The following is a 21921-nucleotide window of genomic DNA, read 5'->3' as shown; positions in this document are numbered from 1 at the left end:
AATATATTCAGAAGACACATCTGACAAAAAATTATTATACAAAAGACATAAAGAACTCTTCAAACTCAACAATAAGAAAACAACCTGATTTTTAAAAATGGTCCAAAGACCTTATCAGGCACTTCACCAAAGAAGATGTATAGATGACAAATAAGCAAATGAGAAGACGCTTGACATCATATGTCGTCAGGGAAATGCAAATTAAAACCACAATGAGACAATATTACACTATATTAGAATGGCTAAAATCCAGAATACTGACAAAAACCAAATGCTGGCAAGGATGTGGAGCAAAGGAACTCTCATTTATTGCTGATGGGAATGCAAATAGCACGACCACTTTGGAATACAGTTTGACAGTTTCTCATAAAACTAAATACACACAAAATATGATTCAGCATTTGCACTCTTTAGTATTTGCCCAAAGGAGGTGGAAACTTATGCCCACACAAACATTTATTGCAGCTTTATTCATAATTGCAAAACTTGGAAGCAAACAAGATGTCCTTTGGCAGGTGAATGGATAAATAAACTAAGTAATCTTTACATACAACATGGGAGTCGAACTTACAACCCTGAGATCAAGAGTCACCTGCTCTACCACCTGAGCCAGCCAGGCACCCCAGCAATGGAGTATTATTTAGTGCTAAAAAGAAATGAGCTTTCAAGCCACGAAAAATTTACTAAGTGAAAGAAGCCAAAGTTTATGTACTATATACTATAGGATAGTATATGACATTCTGGAAAACTATATGATATTCTGGAAAAGTAAAAACTATGAAGGCAGAAAAAAGGTAAATGGTTTCCAAGGGTTGAGGTAGGGGAAGAGAAGCAGAGAACAGAGGATATTCACAGAGGGTACCATAATGATGGATACTTGTCATTATATATCTGTCCAAACTCATAGACTATATAACACAAAGAGCGAACTATAATGTAAACTATGGACTTTAGGGGATTATGGTACATCAATGTAGATTTATCAGTTGTAACAAATGTACAAGTCTGGAGGAGGATATTAATAGGGGGAGGCTGTGGATGTATGGGAGCTACAAGGATATGGGCAATCTCTGTACCTTCTCAATTTTGCTGTGAAGTTAAAACATAAAAAATTAAATTCTTAAAAAATTCCTTTTTTGTCCTTTTAATATTGAATTCAATATTTAATATTTAATATCCATATCATTTTAATAATAATATTTAATACCTTGCTCTTCTCTAATGTCCTAAGATGGAAGTTTAGATTATTGATTTTAGTTCTTTCTTCCCTTCTAAACTATGCAATCAATTCCATAAATTTCCCTTTAAACACTACTTTTACTGCATCTTACAAGTGTTTATAAGTTATATATTCATCATTTAATTCAAAATATATATTTTAATGTTTACTTATTTTGAGAGAGAACATGCGTGTGAATGCGAGGGTGGGGTGGGGCACGGAGAGAGAGAAAGAGAGAATCCCAAGCATGCTCTGCACTGTCAGCGCAGAGCCCAGTGCAGGGCTGGATCCCACAAACCGTGAGATCATGACCTGAACTGAAATTGAGAGTCAGACGCTTAACCGACTGAGCCACCGAGGTGCCCCTATTTCATTGTATTCTTAAAATTTCCTCAAGACTTCTTCTTTGGCCCATGGATTATTTAGAACTGTGTTGCTTAATTTACACGTGTTAGGGGCACCTGAGTGGCTCAGTTGGTTGAGTGCTGGACTTCTGCTCAGGTCATGATCCCATGGTTTGTGAGTTGGAGCCCTGCATGGGGCTTGCTGCTGTCAGCACAGAGCCTGCCTCAGATATTCTATCTCCTTTTCTGCTCCTTCCCAGCTTGCGCCCTTTCTTAAACAAACAAACAACAAAAAACCCCCACTTAATTTACAAGTGTTAATTTCCTGTTGTCTTTCTGATGATTTCTAGTTTGAGTCTGTGTCCAGAGAACTAGGCTGTATGATTTAAGTTTTACTAAATTTGATTTGTTTTATGACCCAGGTTGTGACCTAGTTTGGCAAATGCTGCGTGGGTGCTTCAATAAAATGTGTACCTTCCTCTTTTGGGGTGAAACGTTCTATAATTGCTGATTGTCTCAAATGGTGGCATTGAGTACACGGGAGCGAGGGGAAGGGTCTCGGTTGTTGTTTCCTGGTTGTCTCGCTCTGGTTGTTTCCTGGTTGAGTCCCAGAGTAGCACCTCCGCCCAACCACGTTTCCCGAGACAACTCTGAGCTCCACGGTCTTTACATCACTTCAACATGGCCGCCTGCACGCCTGGGCGCCTAATGGGCGCCGCCATGTTGGCGCGGGCCAGCCATTTGGAGGGAGCCGCTTTTAGCAGCGAGCCATGTTAAGTACTCGCGAGCTGGGGCCAAGAAACCGCTGCTGAGCATGCGCACACCCGGGCGGCCCCGTGAGGAATCCCGCAGAGAGTGGGGCTGAGCGAGAAGGGAAGTCGGCCAGATTTAGTCACCACCTGAGGTAAACGGCCACTGTTTTGAGAGGGCGTGGGTGAGGGGTAGGTGAGTGCTGCGATGGGAGCATCGGGAGATGAGTGACGAAGCGTCGCTGAGGTCCGTGGTTAGCAATCCGGCCACTGACGGGGGCGGGCAGTGGATGCAGTCATGGGGTCGATGGGGTCTTGACTGTGGATCCGCGGGGAGGGATGGGGTCGGTGGGATCTCTGAGGGCGGGTCCGCGGGGAGGGATGGAGTCGATGGGGTCTGGACGGTGGATCCGCGGGGAGCGATGGGGTCAGTGGGGTCTGGACGGTGGATCTGTGAAGGAGAGATATAGGGTCGGGGTCGGGGGATCTCTGACGGTGGATCATTGAGGGAGAGATGGGGTCGGGGGGATCTCTGAGGGTGGAACCGGGGAGAGATGGGGTCGGTGGGGTCCTGAAGGTGGATCCGTGAGGGAGAGATCGAGATGGTGGGATCTCTAACGGTGGATCTGCGGGGAGACATGGGGTCGTGGGGTCAGTAGAGGTGGGTAGCTGTTGAGAATGAGGAATGAGGGATATGAGGGGTGAGAGATTGAGATCTTAACTGATTTTGTCTTTTAAGCTTATCAGTTTGTTACTATTTATTTTTTTAAGTTTATTTAATTTTTTGATAAGAGTGTGTGAGTGAGCGAGGGGAAGAGAGAGAGGGAGAGTATCCCACTCAGGCTCTGCACTGTCAGCTTGGAGTCAGGAGCAGACCTTGAGCTCACCCGAAGCGGGGCTGGAACTCAGAACTCAGACCCCAAGTTGGATGCTTAACCAGCCGAACCCCCCAGGCGCCATATTTTTTTCTTCTTTCTTTCTTTTATCTTTCCTTCCTTCCTTCCTTCCTTCCTTCCTTCCTTCCTTCCTTCCTTCCTTCCTTCCTTATTTATTTATTTTAAGAGAAAGAGAGAAAGCATGAGCAGGGAAGGAGCAGAGAGAGAGGGAGAGTGAATCCCAAGCAGGCTCCTGTCAGCACAGTACCATACCAGTCTTGATCCCGGGAAGCATGAGATCATGACCTGAGCAGAAGTCAAGAGTCAGCGGGGTTGGGGGTGGGGGGGATGGGCTAAATGGGTCAGGGGCATTAAGGAATCTACTCCTGATATCATTGTTGCATCATATGCTAACTAACTTGGATGTAAATTAAACAATAAATAAATAAAGAAATTAATTAATTAATTAATTTTTAAAAAAAGTCAGAAGCTCAACCAACTGAGCCACCCAGGTGCCCCATTTTTTTGTTTCATACTTTCTACTTTCATTGTAGTGATTAAGTTTCTGTTCATTGTTTCCATTCTACACCCCGTATAACTTACGTTTTTTCTTATGTTTTAATTAGAAATGTTTTATCATAGGGGCGCCTGGGTGGCGCAGTCGGTTAAGTGTCCGACTTCAGCCAGGTCACGATCTCGCAGTCCGTGAGTTCGAGCCCCGCGTCGGGCTCTGGGCTGATGGCTCAGAGCCTGGAGCCTGTTTCCGATTCTGTGTCTCCCTCTCTCTCTGCCCCTCCCCCGTTCATGCTCTGTCTCTCTCTTCCCAAAAATAAATAAACGTTGAAAAAAAAATTAAAAAAAAAAAAAAAAGAAATGTTTTATCATAGAATATTATCAGTTTTACCTTTAATGGCCTCATCCCATCACCACTCTTGTCCTTTTTTATAATCATATCTCTTGCAAAAATTATTGCTGAACAGTATTTTTCTTTGGGAGATCTCATCTGATTCAATTTACATTATTTGGAATACTTTTTAAAGTATTTTCGCCAGATAAGGATAGAGATACTCTGCAAGTACTTTTATTTCTGAAAATGTCTTTCTCTAGCCTTCACAGAGAAATGGCCTTTTAAAGATTTTTTTTTTTTAAGTTTATTTACTTATTTTGAGAGAGAGAGAGCAGGGGAAGGGCAGAGAGAGAGGGAGAGAGAGAGAATTCCAAGCAGGCTCTGCACCATTAGCATGGAGCCCAACATGGAGCTTGAACTCACGAACCATGAGATCATGACCTGAGCCAAAACCAAGAGTTGGGCACTTAACCGACTGAACCACCCAAGTGCCCCAGAAAAGGCCTTTTAGATACATTTCTGATATTTAATTTACTGCAGATGAGGCGTCTTGATTTTCTGAAAATTTTCTCTGTAAATAATCTGTTATTTCACATGTGCTTTGGATTTATGTGTTTTTGATTATCTTTAAAATTCAAGAATATCCCCAGATTTGATCATTGATTGGGTTCCTTCCTCTGTGTGTGTGTGTGTGCGTGTGCGTGTGTGTGCGTAAGTTTGTGGGGAAGGCTAATGGTACAGGCCTAGTAGTGGTGTGAGTGGTGGGAAGTGTGCTTGGGTACCTGGTGCCAGTGCAGGTGCATCTGGGATTGGGACTCTTGGGATGATTGATGAAGATGCATGGTGGGTGGTGATGAAAGTGTGGAGGCCAGCAATGGGGGCATGTGATATTGTGATATAATAAGAAATAAGTATTTTAGTCTTAGTCCATGGTTCCCAGCACATAGCTCCTAAAACCTTTGTCATTTCCTAAATGATAAGAGCCACAGGGCACCTTTTGTTCCTGACTCCAGAAATTGCTCCAGAGAGATGAAGGTGAAATGGATGTTGTCATCATTCCTAATAAATTCTTTTGAACCACACCTGAGTTTACGTTAATGAAGTAATTTTTTGAAAGTCTCTCCATAACCACTCGAGGAGGGCTGGTTGCCAGGGGAGCGAACCATGTGATTAGAGCGTTGGAACTTGAAACCCATGCCCCGAATGGAGGTTGAGTCAGTCACCAATGGCCAGTTATTTAATTAATCATCTGTATATAATGAAGCGTCCATAAAACCCCAAAAGGATGGAGTTTGGAGAGCTTCTGGATTGAACACATAGAGATGCTGGGAGAGTGCGGCACCCCTTCCCATATACCTCGCTCTATGCGTCTCATCCATCTGGTTGTTCCTGAGGTATGTCATTTTATAATCAATCGGTAATCCAATAACTCAAATGTTATCCTGAGTTCTGTGAGCTGCTCTGGCAAATTAATGGAACCCGAGCTGGGGGTCCTGGGAACCTCTGATTTACAGCCAGTTAATAAGCACAAGTAACAGCCTGGGCTTATGATTGGCATTTGAAGTTGGGGCAGGGGGCACTCTCATGAGAGTGAGCCCTCAACCTGTGTGATCTGATGCTAACTCCAAGCAGATGATGCCAGAATTGAGTTAAATTGTAGGACATTCGGCTGGTGTTGCAGAATTGCTTAGTGTAGGGATTCCTTCCCCACCCCCGACCTTTTCCAACACACACACACACACACACACACACACACACACACACACAATTTGATGACCAGAAGTATTGAGAATGGAGGAAAGACATATAGGAGGAATTTTTCCTTTGTGGGGCATGGAATTTACTGGTGGCAAGCCAGAACGATCAGGTTAGAGTGTTGGAGGCTCTGTGATCAGGGACAGTGGAATGAATGATTTGGGGTCTGTGAGCAGCAGGCTATGGGAACCAGTGATTCTGAGGTGTGAGTAATGGCTCTCGCAGGAGGTCAGTGTGCAGCAACTGACCTCCTGCGAGCCACTTGTGGAGTGCGAGTAAGGAACTGGGGGTCGGGGTTGGTGATGGCTTACTTGAGGGGGCTGTGAAGTCAGATGACATCTGGTACAGTGATTGCATTCTACATGGATTACTGATATTGTAATAATATCAGTAACTAATTTTAGTGAGTATTTATATGCCACACCTATCTGAGTGCTTTTCAAGTATTGTAAGTTTGTTTATCTAAAAAGTATGAAGATGGGGAAACAGAGATTGAAGTGAGTTCTCTAGGTTGTCACGCTAGAAGATGGAAGAACTGACATTCAAACATACATTGATTTGGCTCCAAATTCTCGTTGTTCCCCTGTACCACCCGTCCCACACCGTATGAGGCTCTTGGGAGGACAGCTGAGTGGCTGTCACCATGTGGCACTGTCTCTGCAGGATCTCTTTGTGTTTCCACAGATCCCTGGTATCAGAGCACATAGTGAGCCTTCAGAATCTCTTTTTCAGACTCCAGTCCACCTTGGCCCAATATTTGCTGGCAGAGTTTAGACATGAAAAGTATATTTAATAGGAATACTTTTAATATAAAAGTTCAAAGCAAAAATTAATTTTAAAAGTCTATCATGAAAAAATATTGGGGAGGATAGGTCTAGGGTCAAAGGGACACAATGACCAATGTGTGTGTCTTGATTAGAACCTGCTTCCAGGGGCGCCTGGGTGGCTCAGTTGACTGTCTGCCTCTTGATTTCAGCTTAGGTCACGATCTCAGAGTTCGTGGGAGCGAGCCCTGCATTGGGCTCTGTGCTGACAGCAGCGAGCCTGCTTGGGATTTTCTCTACCTCTCCTCTCTCTCTCTCTCTCTCTCTCTCTGCCCCTTCCCGCTCACTATCTCTCACAAAAATAAACATTTATTTTTATTTATTAAAAACAATTTTTTAATGTTTATTTTTGAGAGAGAGAAAGAGACAAAGCATGAGTGAGGAAGGGGCAGAAAGAGAGGGAGACACAGAATCTGAAGCAGACTCCAGTCTCCAACCTGTCGGCACAGAGACTGACACGGAGCTTGAACCCACAAATCGCGAGATGGTGACCTGAGCCTAAGTTGGAGGCTCAACCAACTGAGCCACCCAGGTGCCCCAAATAAACAAACATTTAAAAAAAAAGTTACTTTGTTTTATAAGAATATAAAAATTACCTATAATTTTATCACCACCCAAATAATATATCTGTTAACATGGTAGTATATTTCCTCCCAGACAATTTTCTTTCTTGTGTATGAATGCACTTATATATGTGTCTATGCGTGTATGTGTGCATGTGTATGTACACACATGTTGTTCAATGAAAATGAAACCATACTATTTGGTACATCTTTTTATTTTTACTTGGCCGTTTAACATATTTTTCTACTGTAATTTAATTTTATGTGTCTTTATGTTTTCAGGATGGTCCACAAATTATTTAAAGAGTCTATAGTTATTGGGTATCAGTATGTTCTAGCCTTTTAATTTTGTTGTTAGCCATGCTGTGGTGAAATTTCTGCTTTTCAATTTTTGTGCAGGGGTGCCTGGGTGGCTCAGTCAGTTGAGCATCCAATTTCGGCTCAGGTCATCATTTCATGTTTCATGAGTTTGAGCCCCATGTCGGGTTCTGTGCTGACAGTGCAGAGCCTGCTTGGGATCCTCTGTCTCCCTCTCTCTCTGCCCCTCCCCCACTCTCTCTCTCTTTCAAAAAATAAATAAACGTTAAAAAAATAAATTTTTGTGCAATTCAGGATGATTTTTTATGATGTCCTGGAAATGAGTTTTTTGGGTCAGGTGCATGGATGCTAAATGATGTATATGTCCATGTGTGGGACTCTGGCACACTTCCTTCTCTCATTGGTCACTCTGTTCATCTCTTCTCAGATCTCTGCCTCTTTCCCAGAAGAGCCAGAAATGACCAAGTCCCTGGTGAGTTCTTATTTGTTCATTTATTTATTTGTTGTTTTGTTTTCTAGTGGATTTTAGGAAGCATCTAATAACCCATATCGTAAGATGGACAAGTATAAATTAATAAAAACCAAGATCAGAGGGAAAAAAAGAAGTGACTATCAACTCCAAGTCAAGCTTGGAGTATAGATATATGTGAGTTGTGATTTTATACAGCTATGAACTTTGAACTGTGAGATTGTCTCTGGTCTCCGTGAAAGACATAGCAATAATGAAAATGAGATACTGGTTTATATTGTTGATAAGTAATTTATTTCATCTGTAGTAAAGATTGCCTGGTTCTTGATGCTTGAGAAAAATTCTGATGGCTCTTCAGATGAATGGAGACAGAACAGTGTCTTCAACAAGAACACTGTTAGAAATACACTGCCAGGGTTTCCATCATTACAGAGCGGTGCTTCTCTCGCTGGCACGTGACTTCAGATTCTTATTTAATAGGGTTGGGATTCCAACAGGGTGTCATTGCTGCTTGTCCAAGGACTACCTTGTGAAACAAAGTTTTGAGGTTTTATCATGAATAGGTGTTGAATTTTGATTTTCTGCATCAGTTGACATGGTTGTGGAATTTTACTTCCTTAGCCTCCTGCTATGATGGATTACATTGATTTTCACATACTGAGCCAGCCTTGGCAACCTTTGAATAAACCCCATTTGATCATGGCATATACTTTTTTTTTTTTTAATGTTTGTTTATTTTTGAGAGAGAGACAGTGAGAGACAGGGCGAGCAGGGGAGGGGCAGAGATAAAGGGAGACACAGAATCTGAAGCAGGCCCCAGGCTCTGAGCAAGCTGTCAGCACAGAGTCTGACGTGGGTCTGGAATCCACAAACCGCGAGATCATGACCTGAGCCAAAGTCAGACACTTAACCGACAGAGCCACCCAGGCACCCCGGCATATACTTCTTTTTATGTATTTTATTTGCTCATACTTTGTTGAGGACTTATATTAATGAGAAATATTGGTCTATTTTTTTTTTTTTTTTTTTATTACTACTGTGTATGAATGAAAGTTCCAGTTCCCCCCTGCTTTTTCCCACACCACACCATTGGAATGTGAAGGGACATCTTTGTTCAGCCAGGCAAGAGTGGGAGTCTAGGCCACTCGTTGGGTCTTTATTGGTGGGCGTGGGGTCAGGCCCAAAGTTTTTTGTTTCTTTGGGTTTTTAATCTGTTGTGTTTGGCTAGAGTATATTTTGCCTAAAATTTTTCTGCCTTCTAGGTTGCCCTTTTGCTAATCTTTTAGCTAGAGAGAGCAGACTTTTCTTTGAGCTCTCTTTGTGTGCTCTTGGTGATTCTGGGTTGTAGAATGTTCTAGCACCTGTCAGGGCTGTATGAGGCAGTCTTCAGGAACTAATGTTGTGTAGTTCCTTGGTTCCTGAGGTCCCTAGCCAGTTTGTCTCTTATTCTTTGCCTTACAGAGTATTCTCAGATTGTTTATGGATGATGTCTAGGGTTTCTAGATGGGCGTAGTGGAATGAGGAGAGATGAGTGCATTTGTTCCCATCTTTCCAGGAGTGGAAGTCGTTCACTGATTTTTTTTTTTTTTTTTTTAAGGAGGACTTATTTTATAGTAAGCATATTCTTCTATATTTTTTCAATAATATTTATCTCTTCTTTGCATTTTAACTTAAAAAAAGATGTTTTTAATGTTTATTTATTTTTGAGAGACAGAGACCCAGTGCATGCAGGGGAGAGGCAGAGAGAGAGGGAGATACAGAATCCCAAGCAGGCTCCAAGCTCTGAGCTGTCAGCATGGAGCTCGACTTGGGCTCAAACCCACGAACCGTGAGATCATGACCTGAGCTGAAATCAAGAATCAGGTGCTCAACCAACTGAGCCATCCAGGTGCCCCATATCTCATTTTTTGGAAAAATGTCTATTCAGGTCCTCTATCCATTTTTAACCAGATTATTTGTGGGTTTTTTTTGTGTGTTGAGTTGTATAAGTTCTTTGTATATTTCAGATATTAACCCCTTATTCAGTGTACCATTTGCACATATCTTTTCCTGTTCAGTAGGTTGCCTTTCATTTTGCTGATTGTTTCTTTCACTATGTAGAAGTTTTTTTATTTTGACATAGCCTCAACAGTTTATTACTGTTTTTGTTTCCTTTGGCTGAGGAGACATATCTAAAAACATGTTGCTAAATCTGATGTCAAAGAGGTTACTGCCTGTGTTCTCTTCTAGGATTTTGATGGTTTCCTGTCTCACATTTAGGTTTTTAATCCGTTTTGAATTTATTTTTGGGTATGGTGTAAGAAAGTGGTTCAGTTTCATTCTTTTACATGTAGCTGTCCTGTTTTCCCAACACCCATTTATTGAAGAGACTGGCTTTTCCCATGGTATATTCTTGCCTCCTTTGTTGTAGATTAATTGACCATATAAAGCCTGGGTTTATTTCTGGGCCTCCTATTCCATTCCAATGATATGTGTCTGTTTTTTGTGCTAGTACTATACTGTTTCGATTACTGTAGCTTTGTAGTATCTCTTGAAATATTGGATGTGCTACCCCCAGCTTTGTTCTTCGATTGCATTTGCTACTTGGGTTTTTTTGGTGGTTCCATAAAAATTTTAGTATTTTTCTAGTTCTGTAAAAAATACTATTGGCATTTTATAGGAATTACATTGTATCTATAGATTGCTTTGGGTAATATGGAATTTTAACGATATTAATTCTTCCAATCCATAAGCATGGTATATCTTTCCATTTGTTTGTATTGTCTTTAGTTTCTTTCTTTCATTAATGCTTTATTGTTTTTCAGGGTACAGATCTTTCATCTCTTTTCATTAAGTTTATTCCTAGGCTTTTAGTCTTTTTGATACAGTTGTAAATGGAATTGTTTTCTTAATTTCTTTCTGCTACTTTATATTAGTATATGGAAACATAAGCAATATCTTTTTTTTTTTAATGCAAGTCTGATCTTTTTTTTTTTTTTTAACGTTTTATTTATTTTTGAGACAGAGAGAGACAGAGCATGAACGGGGGAGGGGCAGAGAGAGAGGGAGACACAGAATCGGAAGCAGGCTCCAGGCTCTGAACCATCAGCCCAGAGCCCGACGTGGGGCTCGAACTCACGGATCGCGAGATCGTGACCTGAGCTGAAGTCTGCCGCTTAACCGACTGAGCCACCCAGGCGCCCCAGCAATATCTTTTTTTTGTATATTAATTTTGTATCTGCAACTTTACTGGATTCATTTATTATTTCTAATATTTTTTTGGTGGAGTTTTTAGGATTTTCTGTGTATGGTACCATGTCATCTGCAAATAATGACAGTTTTACTTCTTCCTTATCAACTTGGATGCCTTTTCTTTTTCCTTTCTGACTGCTGTGGCCTAGACTTCCAGTACTGTGTTGAATAGAAGTGATGAGAGTGGACATCCTTGTCTTGCCCCTGATCTTAGAGAAAAAGCTGTCAGTGTTTCACCATTGTATATGTTTGTTGTAGGTTTGTCATTTACGGCCTTTATTATGTTGAGCTATACTCCCTTTATTTTTAATTATTTATTTTAGAGTGAGAGAGAGTGTGAGCAGGGGAGTGGAGGGGCAGAAGGAGAGAGAGAATCTTAAGCAAGCTCCATGCTTAGCACAGAGCCCAGTGTGGGGCTCAGTCCCACAACCCTCGGATCATGACCTGAGCTGAAATCAAGATTCAGACTCTCAACTGACTGAGCCACCCAGGTGCCCAGAAATATATTCCCTTTAAACCCGCTTTGTTGAAAGTCTTACTTTTATTTTTTTCATGAACAGGTATTAAATTTTGTCAAATGCTTTTTCTGCATTTATTGAGATGACTACATGATTTTTATCTTTATTTTGTCAATGTGGTGTACCATGTTGATTGATTTGTGGTTATTAAACCATTCTTGTATCCCAGGAATAAACCTGGAAGAAATGGATAAATCCTAGAAACATATAATCTTCTAAAACTGAATCAGGAAGAGATACAAAATCTAAACAGACCAGTTACTAGTAGTGAAATTGAATTGATAATGAAAAAAAAAAAAACCCAACAGACAAAAGTCCAGGACCAGATGGCTTCACAGGTGAATTTTAGCAAACATTTATTTTATTTTTTATTTTTTAAATGTTTATTTATTTTTGAGAGAGTGCAAGTGGGGGAGGGGCAGAGAGAGGGGGACAGAGGATCTGAAGCCCGCTTTGCACTGACAGCCATGAGACCTATGTGGGGCTCGAACTCACGACTGAGATCATGACCTGAGCTGAATGAAGTCAGATGCTCTATCGACTCATCCACCCAGGTGCTCCATCTAGTAAACATTTAAGGGAGAGTTTAAGGGGTGCCTGGGTGGCTCAGTAGCTTAAGCGCCTGACTCATATTTCTGCTCAGGTCATGATCTCACAGTTTGTGAGATAGAGCCCTGCATTGGGCTCTGTGCTTAGAGCTCAGAGCCTGCTTGGGATTTTCTCTCTCTCCTCTCTCTACCCCTTCCCCGTTTGCTTGCTCTCTCTCAAATAAATAAACTTAAAAAAAAAAGTAAAGGAGAGTTAAAGCTACTCTTGTCAAACTATTCCAAAACATAGAAGAAGAAGGAAAGCTTCCAAATACATTCTAAAAGGCCAGTATTACCCTGGTACTAAAACCGGACAAAGACATTACAAAAAGTATAGACCAAGATCCCTGATGAAACATATACAAAAATTCTCAGCAAAATATTAGCAAACTACATTCAACAATACATTAAAAGGGGGTGCCTGGGTGGCTCAGTGGGTTAAATGTATGACTTTTGATTTTGGCTCAGGTCATGATCTCACAGTTTGTAAGTTTGAGCCCCGCATCTGGCTCTGCACTGATGGCACAGAACCTGCTTGGGATTTTTGTCTCCCTCTCTCTCTGTCCCTCTACTGTTTGCTCTCTAGCTCTCTCAAAATAAATAACAATAAATTTTTTTTTTAAAAAACAATACATTAAAAGGATCATTCACCATGATCAAGTGGGATTTATTCAATCTTTGCTTTATCTTGAATGTTTAATCCATTTACATTTAAATGTTTATTTATTTTGAGAGAGTGAGAGCACCATTGGGGGAGTGGCAGAGAGAGAGGGAGAGGGAGAGAGAGGACCAACTGGGAGATCATGACCTGAGCCAAAATCAAGAGTCAGATGCTTAATCACCTGAGCCATTGAGGCTCCCAAGTCCATTTACATTTAATGTAATGGCTGATATACTTGCACTTATATATACTATCTTACTATTAATTTTATATTTGAACCATCTATTTAATGTTATTTTTACATTCCTTTCTTAATCTTCTTTTAGATTACTCAAAATTTAATTTTTTCCTTTGTTAACTTGCTCATTGTATACATTCTTTTTTTACCCTAGGTATTACAGTATTCATCTTTAAGTCGTTATTTCTACCCCCTTCTCAATAATTCTGGGATACCAAATCATCTTAATTCCATTTACCACCTCTCATCTTTGCATTCTTATTTTCATGCATTTAAATTTGACATGTATTTTATTATTTTTTTTTAAATGTTTATTTCTTTTTGAGAGACAGAGAGAGACAGAGCATGAGCGAGGGAGGGACAGAGAGAGAGGGAGACACAGAATTTGAAGCAGGCTTCAGGCTCTGAGCTGTCAACACAGTGCTGGATGCGGGGCTTGAACTCACTGACCATGAGATCATGACCTGAGCTGAAGTCGGATGCTTAACCGACTGAACTACCCAGGTGCCCTAGATTTGACATGTATTTTAAACATCACTAGATATTACTGTTACCATTTTTTATAGTCTTTGCAGTTTTATAAAGTTGGATTTGAGGAGCTTCTTGAATTTTTGGGCTAATGTTGTTCACTGATACCTCTCAAATATTGCCTCTGCCCCACATTCCCCCTCTGTCTTCTCAGACTACAATATGTTATTCCTTTTCACTGTGAATATTATGAATAATGCTACTATGAATTGTCATGTGCAAGTTTTATGTAGACAAATGTTTTCATTTCTATTGGGTATTTACCTGGAAGTTGACCTTTTGGGTCATGTTGTAACTCTGTGTTTAACTTTTTGAGAAATTGTGTTTTTCAAAGTGGTTATATCATTTTACATGTCCACTATCACTGTACAAGGGTTCCAATATTTCCACTTCCACACTAACCATTTATTATTATCTTTTTTTTAATTGAAGCTACTCTCGTGGAAATATACCACTGATGACTAACAATATTAAATATCTTTTTTATTATAGTCATCTTAGTGAATTTGAAGGGGTATCTCTATGATTTGGATTTCTATATCCTTTATGACTAAAGGTACTGAGGATCTTTACATGTGCTTTTTCCCATTTGTGGATCTTTAGAGAAATGTATATTCAGGTTCTTTATTCATTTTAATTGGATTATTTATGCTTTATTGAGTTACAGGAGCTCTTTATATATTCTAGATACAGGTCACTTACCAGACATATAATTTGCAAAAATTTTGTTCCAGTTTTTGGGTTGTCTTTTCACTTTCTTGATGCTATCCTTTTAAGCACAAAGTTTTTAATTCTGATGAAGTCCTATTTATTTTTTTCTTTTTAACTTTTTTTAATGTTTATTCATTTTTGAGAGAGAGAGACAGACAGACAGAGTATAAGTTGGGGTGCTGAGCTGTCAGCACAGAGCCTGACGGGGGGGCTTGAACTCATGAACTGCGAGATTATGACCTAGCTGAAGTCAGATGCTTAACTGACTGAGTCATCCACTTGCTCCTCTACTTTTTTCTTTAGTTGCTTGTGCTTTTGACTTTATATCCCAGGAATCATTGCCAAATCGAGCATCACAAGGATTTACCCTTTTAGCTAAAGTGTAAATTTGGCTAAATATAAGAACATTTAGGCCTTTGACCCATTTTGAGCTATTTTTTTTAATATGGTATGAGGTAGGTGTCCAACTTCATTCTTTTATCCTTTTTTTCCCCGATTTTAAGTTGTTTTGACACCTGTGTTGAATATCAGTTGACTATAAATATGAGGGTTTATTTCTTGATTCTCAGTTACATCCCATTGACCTATATGTCTCTCTTTATGCTAGTACCACACTGTTAAAAAAAAAAAAAGTGCCTATTTTAATTATCTTTTTTAAAGAAAGAATGGACTTATTCAGTGAATTGGTAAGTGCAAAATGAATGGCAGAATATATTTTATCTTTTAAATGAAGTTTTAATGACATATGGCATAGAAAAGAATGCACAAATCATAAAGTTTTATGAATTTCCACAGCATACCAAAAAAACATGACCAAAACAACCCACAATATTATCAGTACTACAGAAAGAATGGCATGATTTATTTATTTATTTATTTATTTATTTATTTATTTATTTATTTTTATTACTTTAATATAATTTATTATCAAATTGGCTAACATACAGTGTGTAAAGTGTGCTCTTGGCTTTGGGGGCAGATTCTGTGGTTATATTTTTTTTAATGCTTATTTTTGAGAGGGAGAGAGAGTGAGAGCATGGGGGTGGGGGGTGGGCAGAGAGCAAGGGAGACACAGAAACCGAAGCAGGCTCCAGGTTCTGAGCTGTCAGCACAGAGCCCGATGTGGGGCTCAAACTCAGGAACCACGAGATTATGACCTGAGCCAAAGTCGGAGGCTTAATCTTGACTGAGCCACCCAGGCACCAGCATGATATTTTTAATGAGATTTATTTTCCCTCAAATAATGATATAAAATATATAAAACTTTATATGTTGTAGCATGATGAAAATTATTAAAAGTAAGTTCCTAAATACCTTGTTTCCATTCTTCACATTGAATAGGAATGTGTTTTTGCAGGGGTCAGTGTCATTCAAGGATGTAATGATAGACTTCAGCAGGGAGGAGTGGCAACGATTGGACCTTGCTCAGAAAAGCCTGTACAGGGATGTGATGCTGGAAAACTATTTCAACTTGATCTCAGTGGGTAAGCACAGCTCCCCTGGGGATAAGGCTGTACCTGTTTGAGTATATTTGCATTCTCAGTGGAATTTTTTAAATCTGTGGAATTTCTGTGATACGTGGGAATTCTAAAGGCTGCAGGTGCGGGGCAGGGGCTCAGCCCGCAGCTGGAGAAAGTGGTTCCCTCCCTGGAGAGCTGCGCGATAGTACAGAACCTGCCTGCGTCTGCCACCCCTGGGCACAGTGGCTAGGCTGAGGGCGCAGTCTGCAGGAGGAAAAGGCGGCCGTTTGCCTGAAGTGCTGTGGAGCCCTGGGGGCTCATGGTGAGGGCAGTGGCTGTGTGCGCAGTAGGAGAAGGTGGTCCTCCCTGAAGTGGCTGTGGCACAGACAAAGCCAGCGGGGACCACATATCGCGGCACTGAGAGGCACTTCCCCAGTGCCAGAGTGCACAGGGCGGGACTTTGAATCCTAGCCAAGCGCAGGGTCAGGGGAGTTGGCAGAGTGAGAAGGACCTTCTTGTCTGTGCCCGTGGCACAGTGAGGGTGACTCAAACTGAGTCCACCGGGTCCAACTCCGTAGAGAAGAGACTGGGGGATCACCATTTCCTCCCCCACTCCCCACCACCACCAAGGCGGGGCCTCAGGGATCACTCCTGGGCCCATAGTGGAGGTGGGTCCAGAAAACGCCAAACCACGCCCCTTTGCACTGGGTAACTGCTGTCCACCAGAGGGACACAGACCCTGTGGACAGCTACCCTGACAAGCCATGCAGCATTGCCTGGATTAACTAGGTCAATTCTGGATATATAGATAATTCTTCCCTCCCCCTCTCCATTTCTCCTCCTTATCTCTTCCCTCCCAATAACTCTGGTTTTTCGTCTGTCTAAACAGACATATTTAATCCATTGTCTTGATACATGTTCTACACCTCCTTCTTTACAGTCCTTTCTCTCTCTCTGAAATAATTAAGCCATATAATTTCTCTGGGTAACTTTATCTTCATTTCATTTTCCCTGCCTCCTTCTTTTTTTTTCCTTTCTCTGTCTCTGGATTAAGATTAAGCCTTTTAGTCTCTGCCTAATCAATGTTTATTTTTTCTTCCCACCCACCCCCCCCCCCCCCGCTCCACCCCACTCCTGTCATTTCTGTCCTTGTATGTGCTCTTCCATCAACACCACCTCCACCCTCTTCTTTTCTTGTAGTCTGTTTTTTTGTTTTTTGTTTTGTTTTTAGTCTTTAGATTTTTGTTTGTTTGTGTTATTTGTGTGTTTGGTGTTTTTGTCTCCTGTTTGTCTATCTGTTTTCCTTTACAGGGCTACTCCAAGGAATAAATCAAAGCACATCTGGTGGAGGGTCCAAAATATTATTACGAGTAGGGTAATAAAATAACCGAAGTCACAAAAACAGAGAGCAAGTAACAATCCCTTAAAAAAACACCTCCTGAAGGGCCCAGCTCTGGACAGTATATATGAGCCTCCTTTAATATAGCGGTGTTTGCAGGTGCAGAGCACGCAACAAGCTTTTAAAACGCATAAGGGACAGAAAACTAGCCAAAATGAACGGAAGAATTCTCCTCAAAAGAAATTCCAGGAAGTAGCGACAGCTAACGAATTGATCAAAACCGATTCAAGCAATATAACTGAACAAGAATTTAGAATAATAGACATAAAATTAATCACTGGGCTTGAAAAAAGCATAGAGGACAGCAGAAAATCTATTGCTACAGAGATCAAGGGACTAAATAATAGTAATGATGAATTTTAAAAAATGCTATAATTGAGGTGCAAAATAAAATGGAGATGACCACAGCACGGATTGACAAGGCAGAGAGGAGAATAGGTGAATTAGAAAATAAAATTATGGAAAAAGAGGAAGCTGAGAAAAAGATAAAAATCCAGGAGTACAAGAGGAGAATTAGAGAACTAAGTGATGCGACCAAGCAGAACAATATCTGTATCATAGGAATTCCAGAAGAAGAAGAGAGAAAGGGGCTGAAAGTGTACTTGAACAAATCATAGCTGAGAACTTCCCAGATCTGGGGAAGGAAACAGGCATTGAAATCCAAAAGGCACAGAGAATTCCTTTCAGACTTAACTTGAATCGATCTTCTGCATGACATATCCTACTGAAACTGGCAAAATACAAGGATAAAGAGAATTCTGAAAGCAGCTAGGGATAAACGGGCCTTAACATACAAAGGTAGACACATAAGGGTAGTAGCAGACCTATCTACTGAAACTTGGCAGGCCAGAAAGGAAGGGCAGGAAATCTTCAATGTGATGAACAGGAAAAATATGCAGCTGAGAATCCTTTACCCAGCAGGTCTGTCCTTCAGAATAGAAGGAGAGATAAAGGTTTTCCCAAACAAACAAAAACTGAAGGAATTCATCACCACTAAACCAGCCCTACAAGAGATCCTAAGGGGGACCCTGTAAGTGAAATGTTACAAGACCACAAAATACCAGAAACACCACTACAAGCATGAAACCTACAGACATCCCAATGACTCTAAACCCATATCTTTCAGTAATAACACTGAATGTAAATGGACTAAATGCTCCAACCAAAAGATATAGGGTATCAGAATGGATAAAAAAACAAGACCCATCTATTTGCTGTCTACAAGAGACACATTTTAGACCTGAGGACACCTTCAGATTGAAAGTGAGGGGATGGAGAACTATCTCTCATGCTACTGGAAGTCAAAAGAAAGCTGGAATAGCCATACTTATATCAGACAAACTAGACTTTAAAGGCTGTAACAGGAGATGAAGAAGGGCATTATATAATAATTACAGGGTCTATCCATCAGGAAGAGCTAACAATTATAAGTGTCTACCCACTGAATTTGGGAGCACCCAAATAGATAAAACAATTAATCACAAACATAAGCAACCATGAATGTGGTAATTGCAGGACACTTTAATACTCCGCTTACAACAATGGATAGATCATCTAGACAGAGAATCAATAAAGAAGCAAGGGCCCTGAATGATACATTGGATCAGATGGACGTGACAGATACATTTAGAACTCTATATCCCAAAGTGATGGAATACACTTTCTTCTCGAGTGCGCATGGAACATTCTCCAAGATAGATCACATACTGGGTCACAAAACAGCCCTTAATAGGTATAAAAGAATTGAGATCATACCATGCACACTTCCAGATCACAGTGCTATGAAATTTGAAATCAACCACAGGAAAAAGTCTGGAAAACCTCCAAAAGCATGGAGGTTAAAGAACACCCTACTAAAGAGTAAATAGGTCAACCAGGCTATTAGAGAAGAAATTTAAAAATATGTGGAAACATGTAAATGAAAATACAATAATCCAAACGCTTTGGGATGCAGCAAAGGCAGTCCTGAGAGAAAAATACATTGCAATCCAGGCCTATCTCAAGAAACAAGCAAAATCCCAAATACAAAATCTAACAGCACACCTAAAGGAAATAGAAGCAGAACAGCAAAGACACCCCAAACCCAGCAGAAGAAGAGAAATAATAATGATCAGAGCATAAATAAACAATATACAATCTAAAAAAACTGTAGAGCAGATCGATGAAACCAAGAGTTGTTTTTTTGAAAAGATAAACAAAATTGATAAACCTCTAGCCAGGCTTCTCAAAAAGAAAAGGGAGATGACCCAAACAGATAAAATCATGGATGAAAATGGAATTATTACAACCAATCCCTCAGAAATACAAGCAATTATCAGGGAATACTATGAAAAATTATATGCCAACAAACTGGACAACCTGGAAGAAATGGACAAATTCCCAAGCACCCACACACTTCCAAAACTCAAACGGGAAGAAATGGAAAACCTGAACAGACCCATAACCAGCAAAGAAATTGAATCAGTTATCAAAAATCTCCCAACAAAGAAGAGTCCAGGACCAGATGGCTTCCCAGGGGAATTCTACCAGACATTTAAAGCAGAGATAATACCTATCCTTCTCAAGCTGTTTCAAAAAATAGAAAGGGATGGAAAACTTCTAGAATCATCCTATGAAGCCAGCACTACTTTGATTCCCAAACCAGACAGAGACCCAGCAAAACAATATTCCTGATGATATGGCTACAAAAATCTCAAAATACTAGCAAATCTAATCAAACAGCATATAAAAAGGATTATTCACCATGATCAAGTGGGATTCATTCCTGGGCTGCAGGGCTGGTTCAATATTCACAAATCAATCCATGTGATAGATCACATTAATAAAAGAAAAGATCTGCAAAGATCCTGCCAATCTATGCAGAAAAAGCATTTGACAAAATACAGCATCCTTTCTTTCAAAAAGCCCTCAAGAAAGTCAGGATAGAAGGAACATACTTAAACATCATAAAAGCCATTTTTGAAAAGCCCACAGCTAATATCATCCTCAATGGGGAAAAACTGAGAGCTTTCCCCCCTGAGATCAGGAACACGACAGGGATGTCCACTCTCACCGCTGTTGTTTAACATAGTGTTGGAAGTGCTAGCATCATCAGCAATCAGACAACAAAATGAAATCAAAAGCATCAAAATTGGCAAAGATGAAGTCAGCTTTCACTTTTCACAGATGGCATGATATTATACATGGAAAACCCGATAGACTCCACCAAAAGTCTGCTAGAACTGATACATGAATTCAGCAAAGTCGCAGGATACAAAATTAATGTACAGAAATCAGTTGCATTTTCATACACCAATAATGAAGCAACAGAAAGAGAAATAAAGAAACTGATCCCATTCACAATTGCACCAAGAAGCATAAAATACCTAGGAATAAACCTAACCAAAGATGTAAAAGATCTGTATGCTGAAAACTATAGAAAGCTTATGAAGGAAATTGAAGAAGATACAAAGAAATGGAAAAATATTCCATGCGCACAGACTGGAAGAATAAATGTTATTAAAATGTCAATACTGCCCAAAGCAATCTACACATTCAATGCAATCCCAATCAAAATTGCACCAGCATTCTTCTCGAAGCTAGAACAAGTAATCCTAAAACTTGTATGGAACCACAAAAGACCCCAAATAGCCAAAGTAATTTTGAAGAAGAAGACCAAAGCGGGAGGCATCAGAATCCCAGATTTTAGCCTCTACTACAAAGCTGTAATCATGAAGACAGCATGGTATTGGCATAAAAACAGACACATAGACCAATGGAATAGAATAGAGACTTCAGAATTGGACCCACAAATGTATGGCCAACTAATCTTTAACAAAGCAGGAATGAATATCCAATGGAAAAAAGACAGTCTCATTAACAAATGGTGCTGGGAGAACTGGACAGCAACATACAGAAGAATGAAACTAGACCACTTACACCATTCACAAAAATAAACTCAAAATGGATGAAGGACCTGAATGAGACAGGAAACCATCAAAACCCTAGAGGAGAAAGCAGGAAAAAATCTCTCTTACCTCAGCCGCAGTAATTTCTTACTTGACACATCTCCAAAGGCAAGGGAATTAAAAGCAAAAATGAACTTTGGGTCCTCATAAACATAAAGAAACTTCTGCACTGCAAAGGAAACAATCAGCAAAACTAAAAGGCAACTGACAGAATGGGAGAAGATATTTGCAAATGACATATCGGATAAAGGGCTAGTATCCAAAATCTATAAAGAACTCACCAAGCTCCACACCCGAAAAACAAATAATCCAGTGAAGAAATGGGCAGAAGACGTGAATAGACCCTTTTCTAAAGAAGGCATCCAGATGGCCAACTGGCACATGGAAAGATGCTCAACGTCACTCCTCATCAGGGAAATACAAATCAAAACCACACTCAGATACCACCTCATGCCAATCAGAGTGGCTAAGATGAAAAAAATCAGGAGACTATAGATGAGAGGATGTGGAGAAACGGGAACCCTCTTGCACTGTTGGTGGGAATGCAAACTGGTGCAGCCACTCTGGAAGACAGTGTGGAGGTTCCTCAAAAAATTAAAAATAGAGCTACCCTATGACCCAGCAATAGCACTGCTAGGAATTTACCCAAGGGATACAGGAATGCTGATGCATAGGGGC

General features: G+C 40.4%; 1 protein-coding gene across 6 annotated transcripts in view; it reads left to right on the top strand.

Moving 5' to 3' along the window:
• Positions 1–2274: 2274 nt before the first annotated feature.
• Positions 2275–21921, top strand: part of ZNF484 (zinc finger protein 484) — a 32074-nt gene continuing 12427 nt past the window's right edge. The window contains exons 1-4 of one of the 6 annotated variants that reach the window (XM_025931648.2): positions 2275–2467; positions 7922–7966; positions 15233–15291; positions 15795–15921. In XM_025931648.2, coding sequence (XP_025787433.1) covers positions 15247–15291; positions 15795–15921 — 172 coding nt within the window. In that variant the 5' untranslated portion in view covers positions 2275–2467; positions 7922–7966; positions 15233–15246. Of the gene's footprint in view, positions 2560–4643; positions 5429–7921; positions 7967–15232; positions 15292–15778; positions 15922–21921 lie in introns of those variants that run through there. The other 5 variants (XM_086684741.1, XM_086684740.1, XM_086684739.1 and 2 more) reach the window with 5 other exon arrangements.

The sequence above is a fragment of the Puma concolor genome, chromosome D4, assembly GCF_028749965.1.
Source record: "Puma concolor isolate L17-30 chromosome D4, mPumCon1.1.hap2, whole genome shotgun sequence".
Classification (NCBI taxonomy): Eukaryota; Metazoa; Chordata; class Mammalia; order Carnivora; family Felidae; genus Puma; species Puma concolor.
The sequence above is the reverse complement of the archived record's forward strand: the minus strand, read 5'-3'. Positions and strand labels throughout refer to the sequence as shown.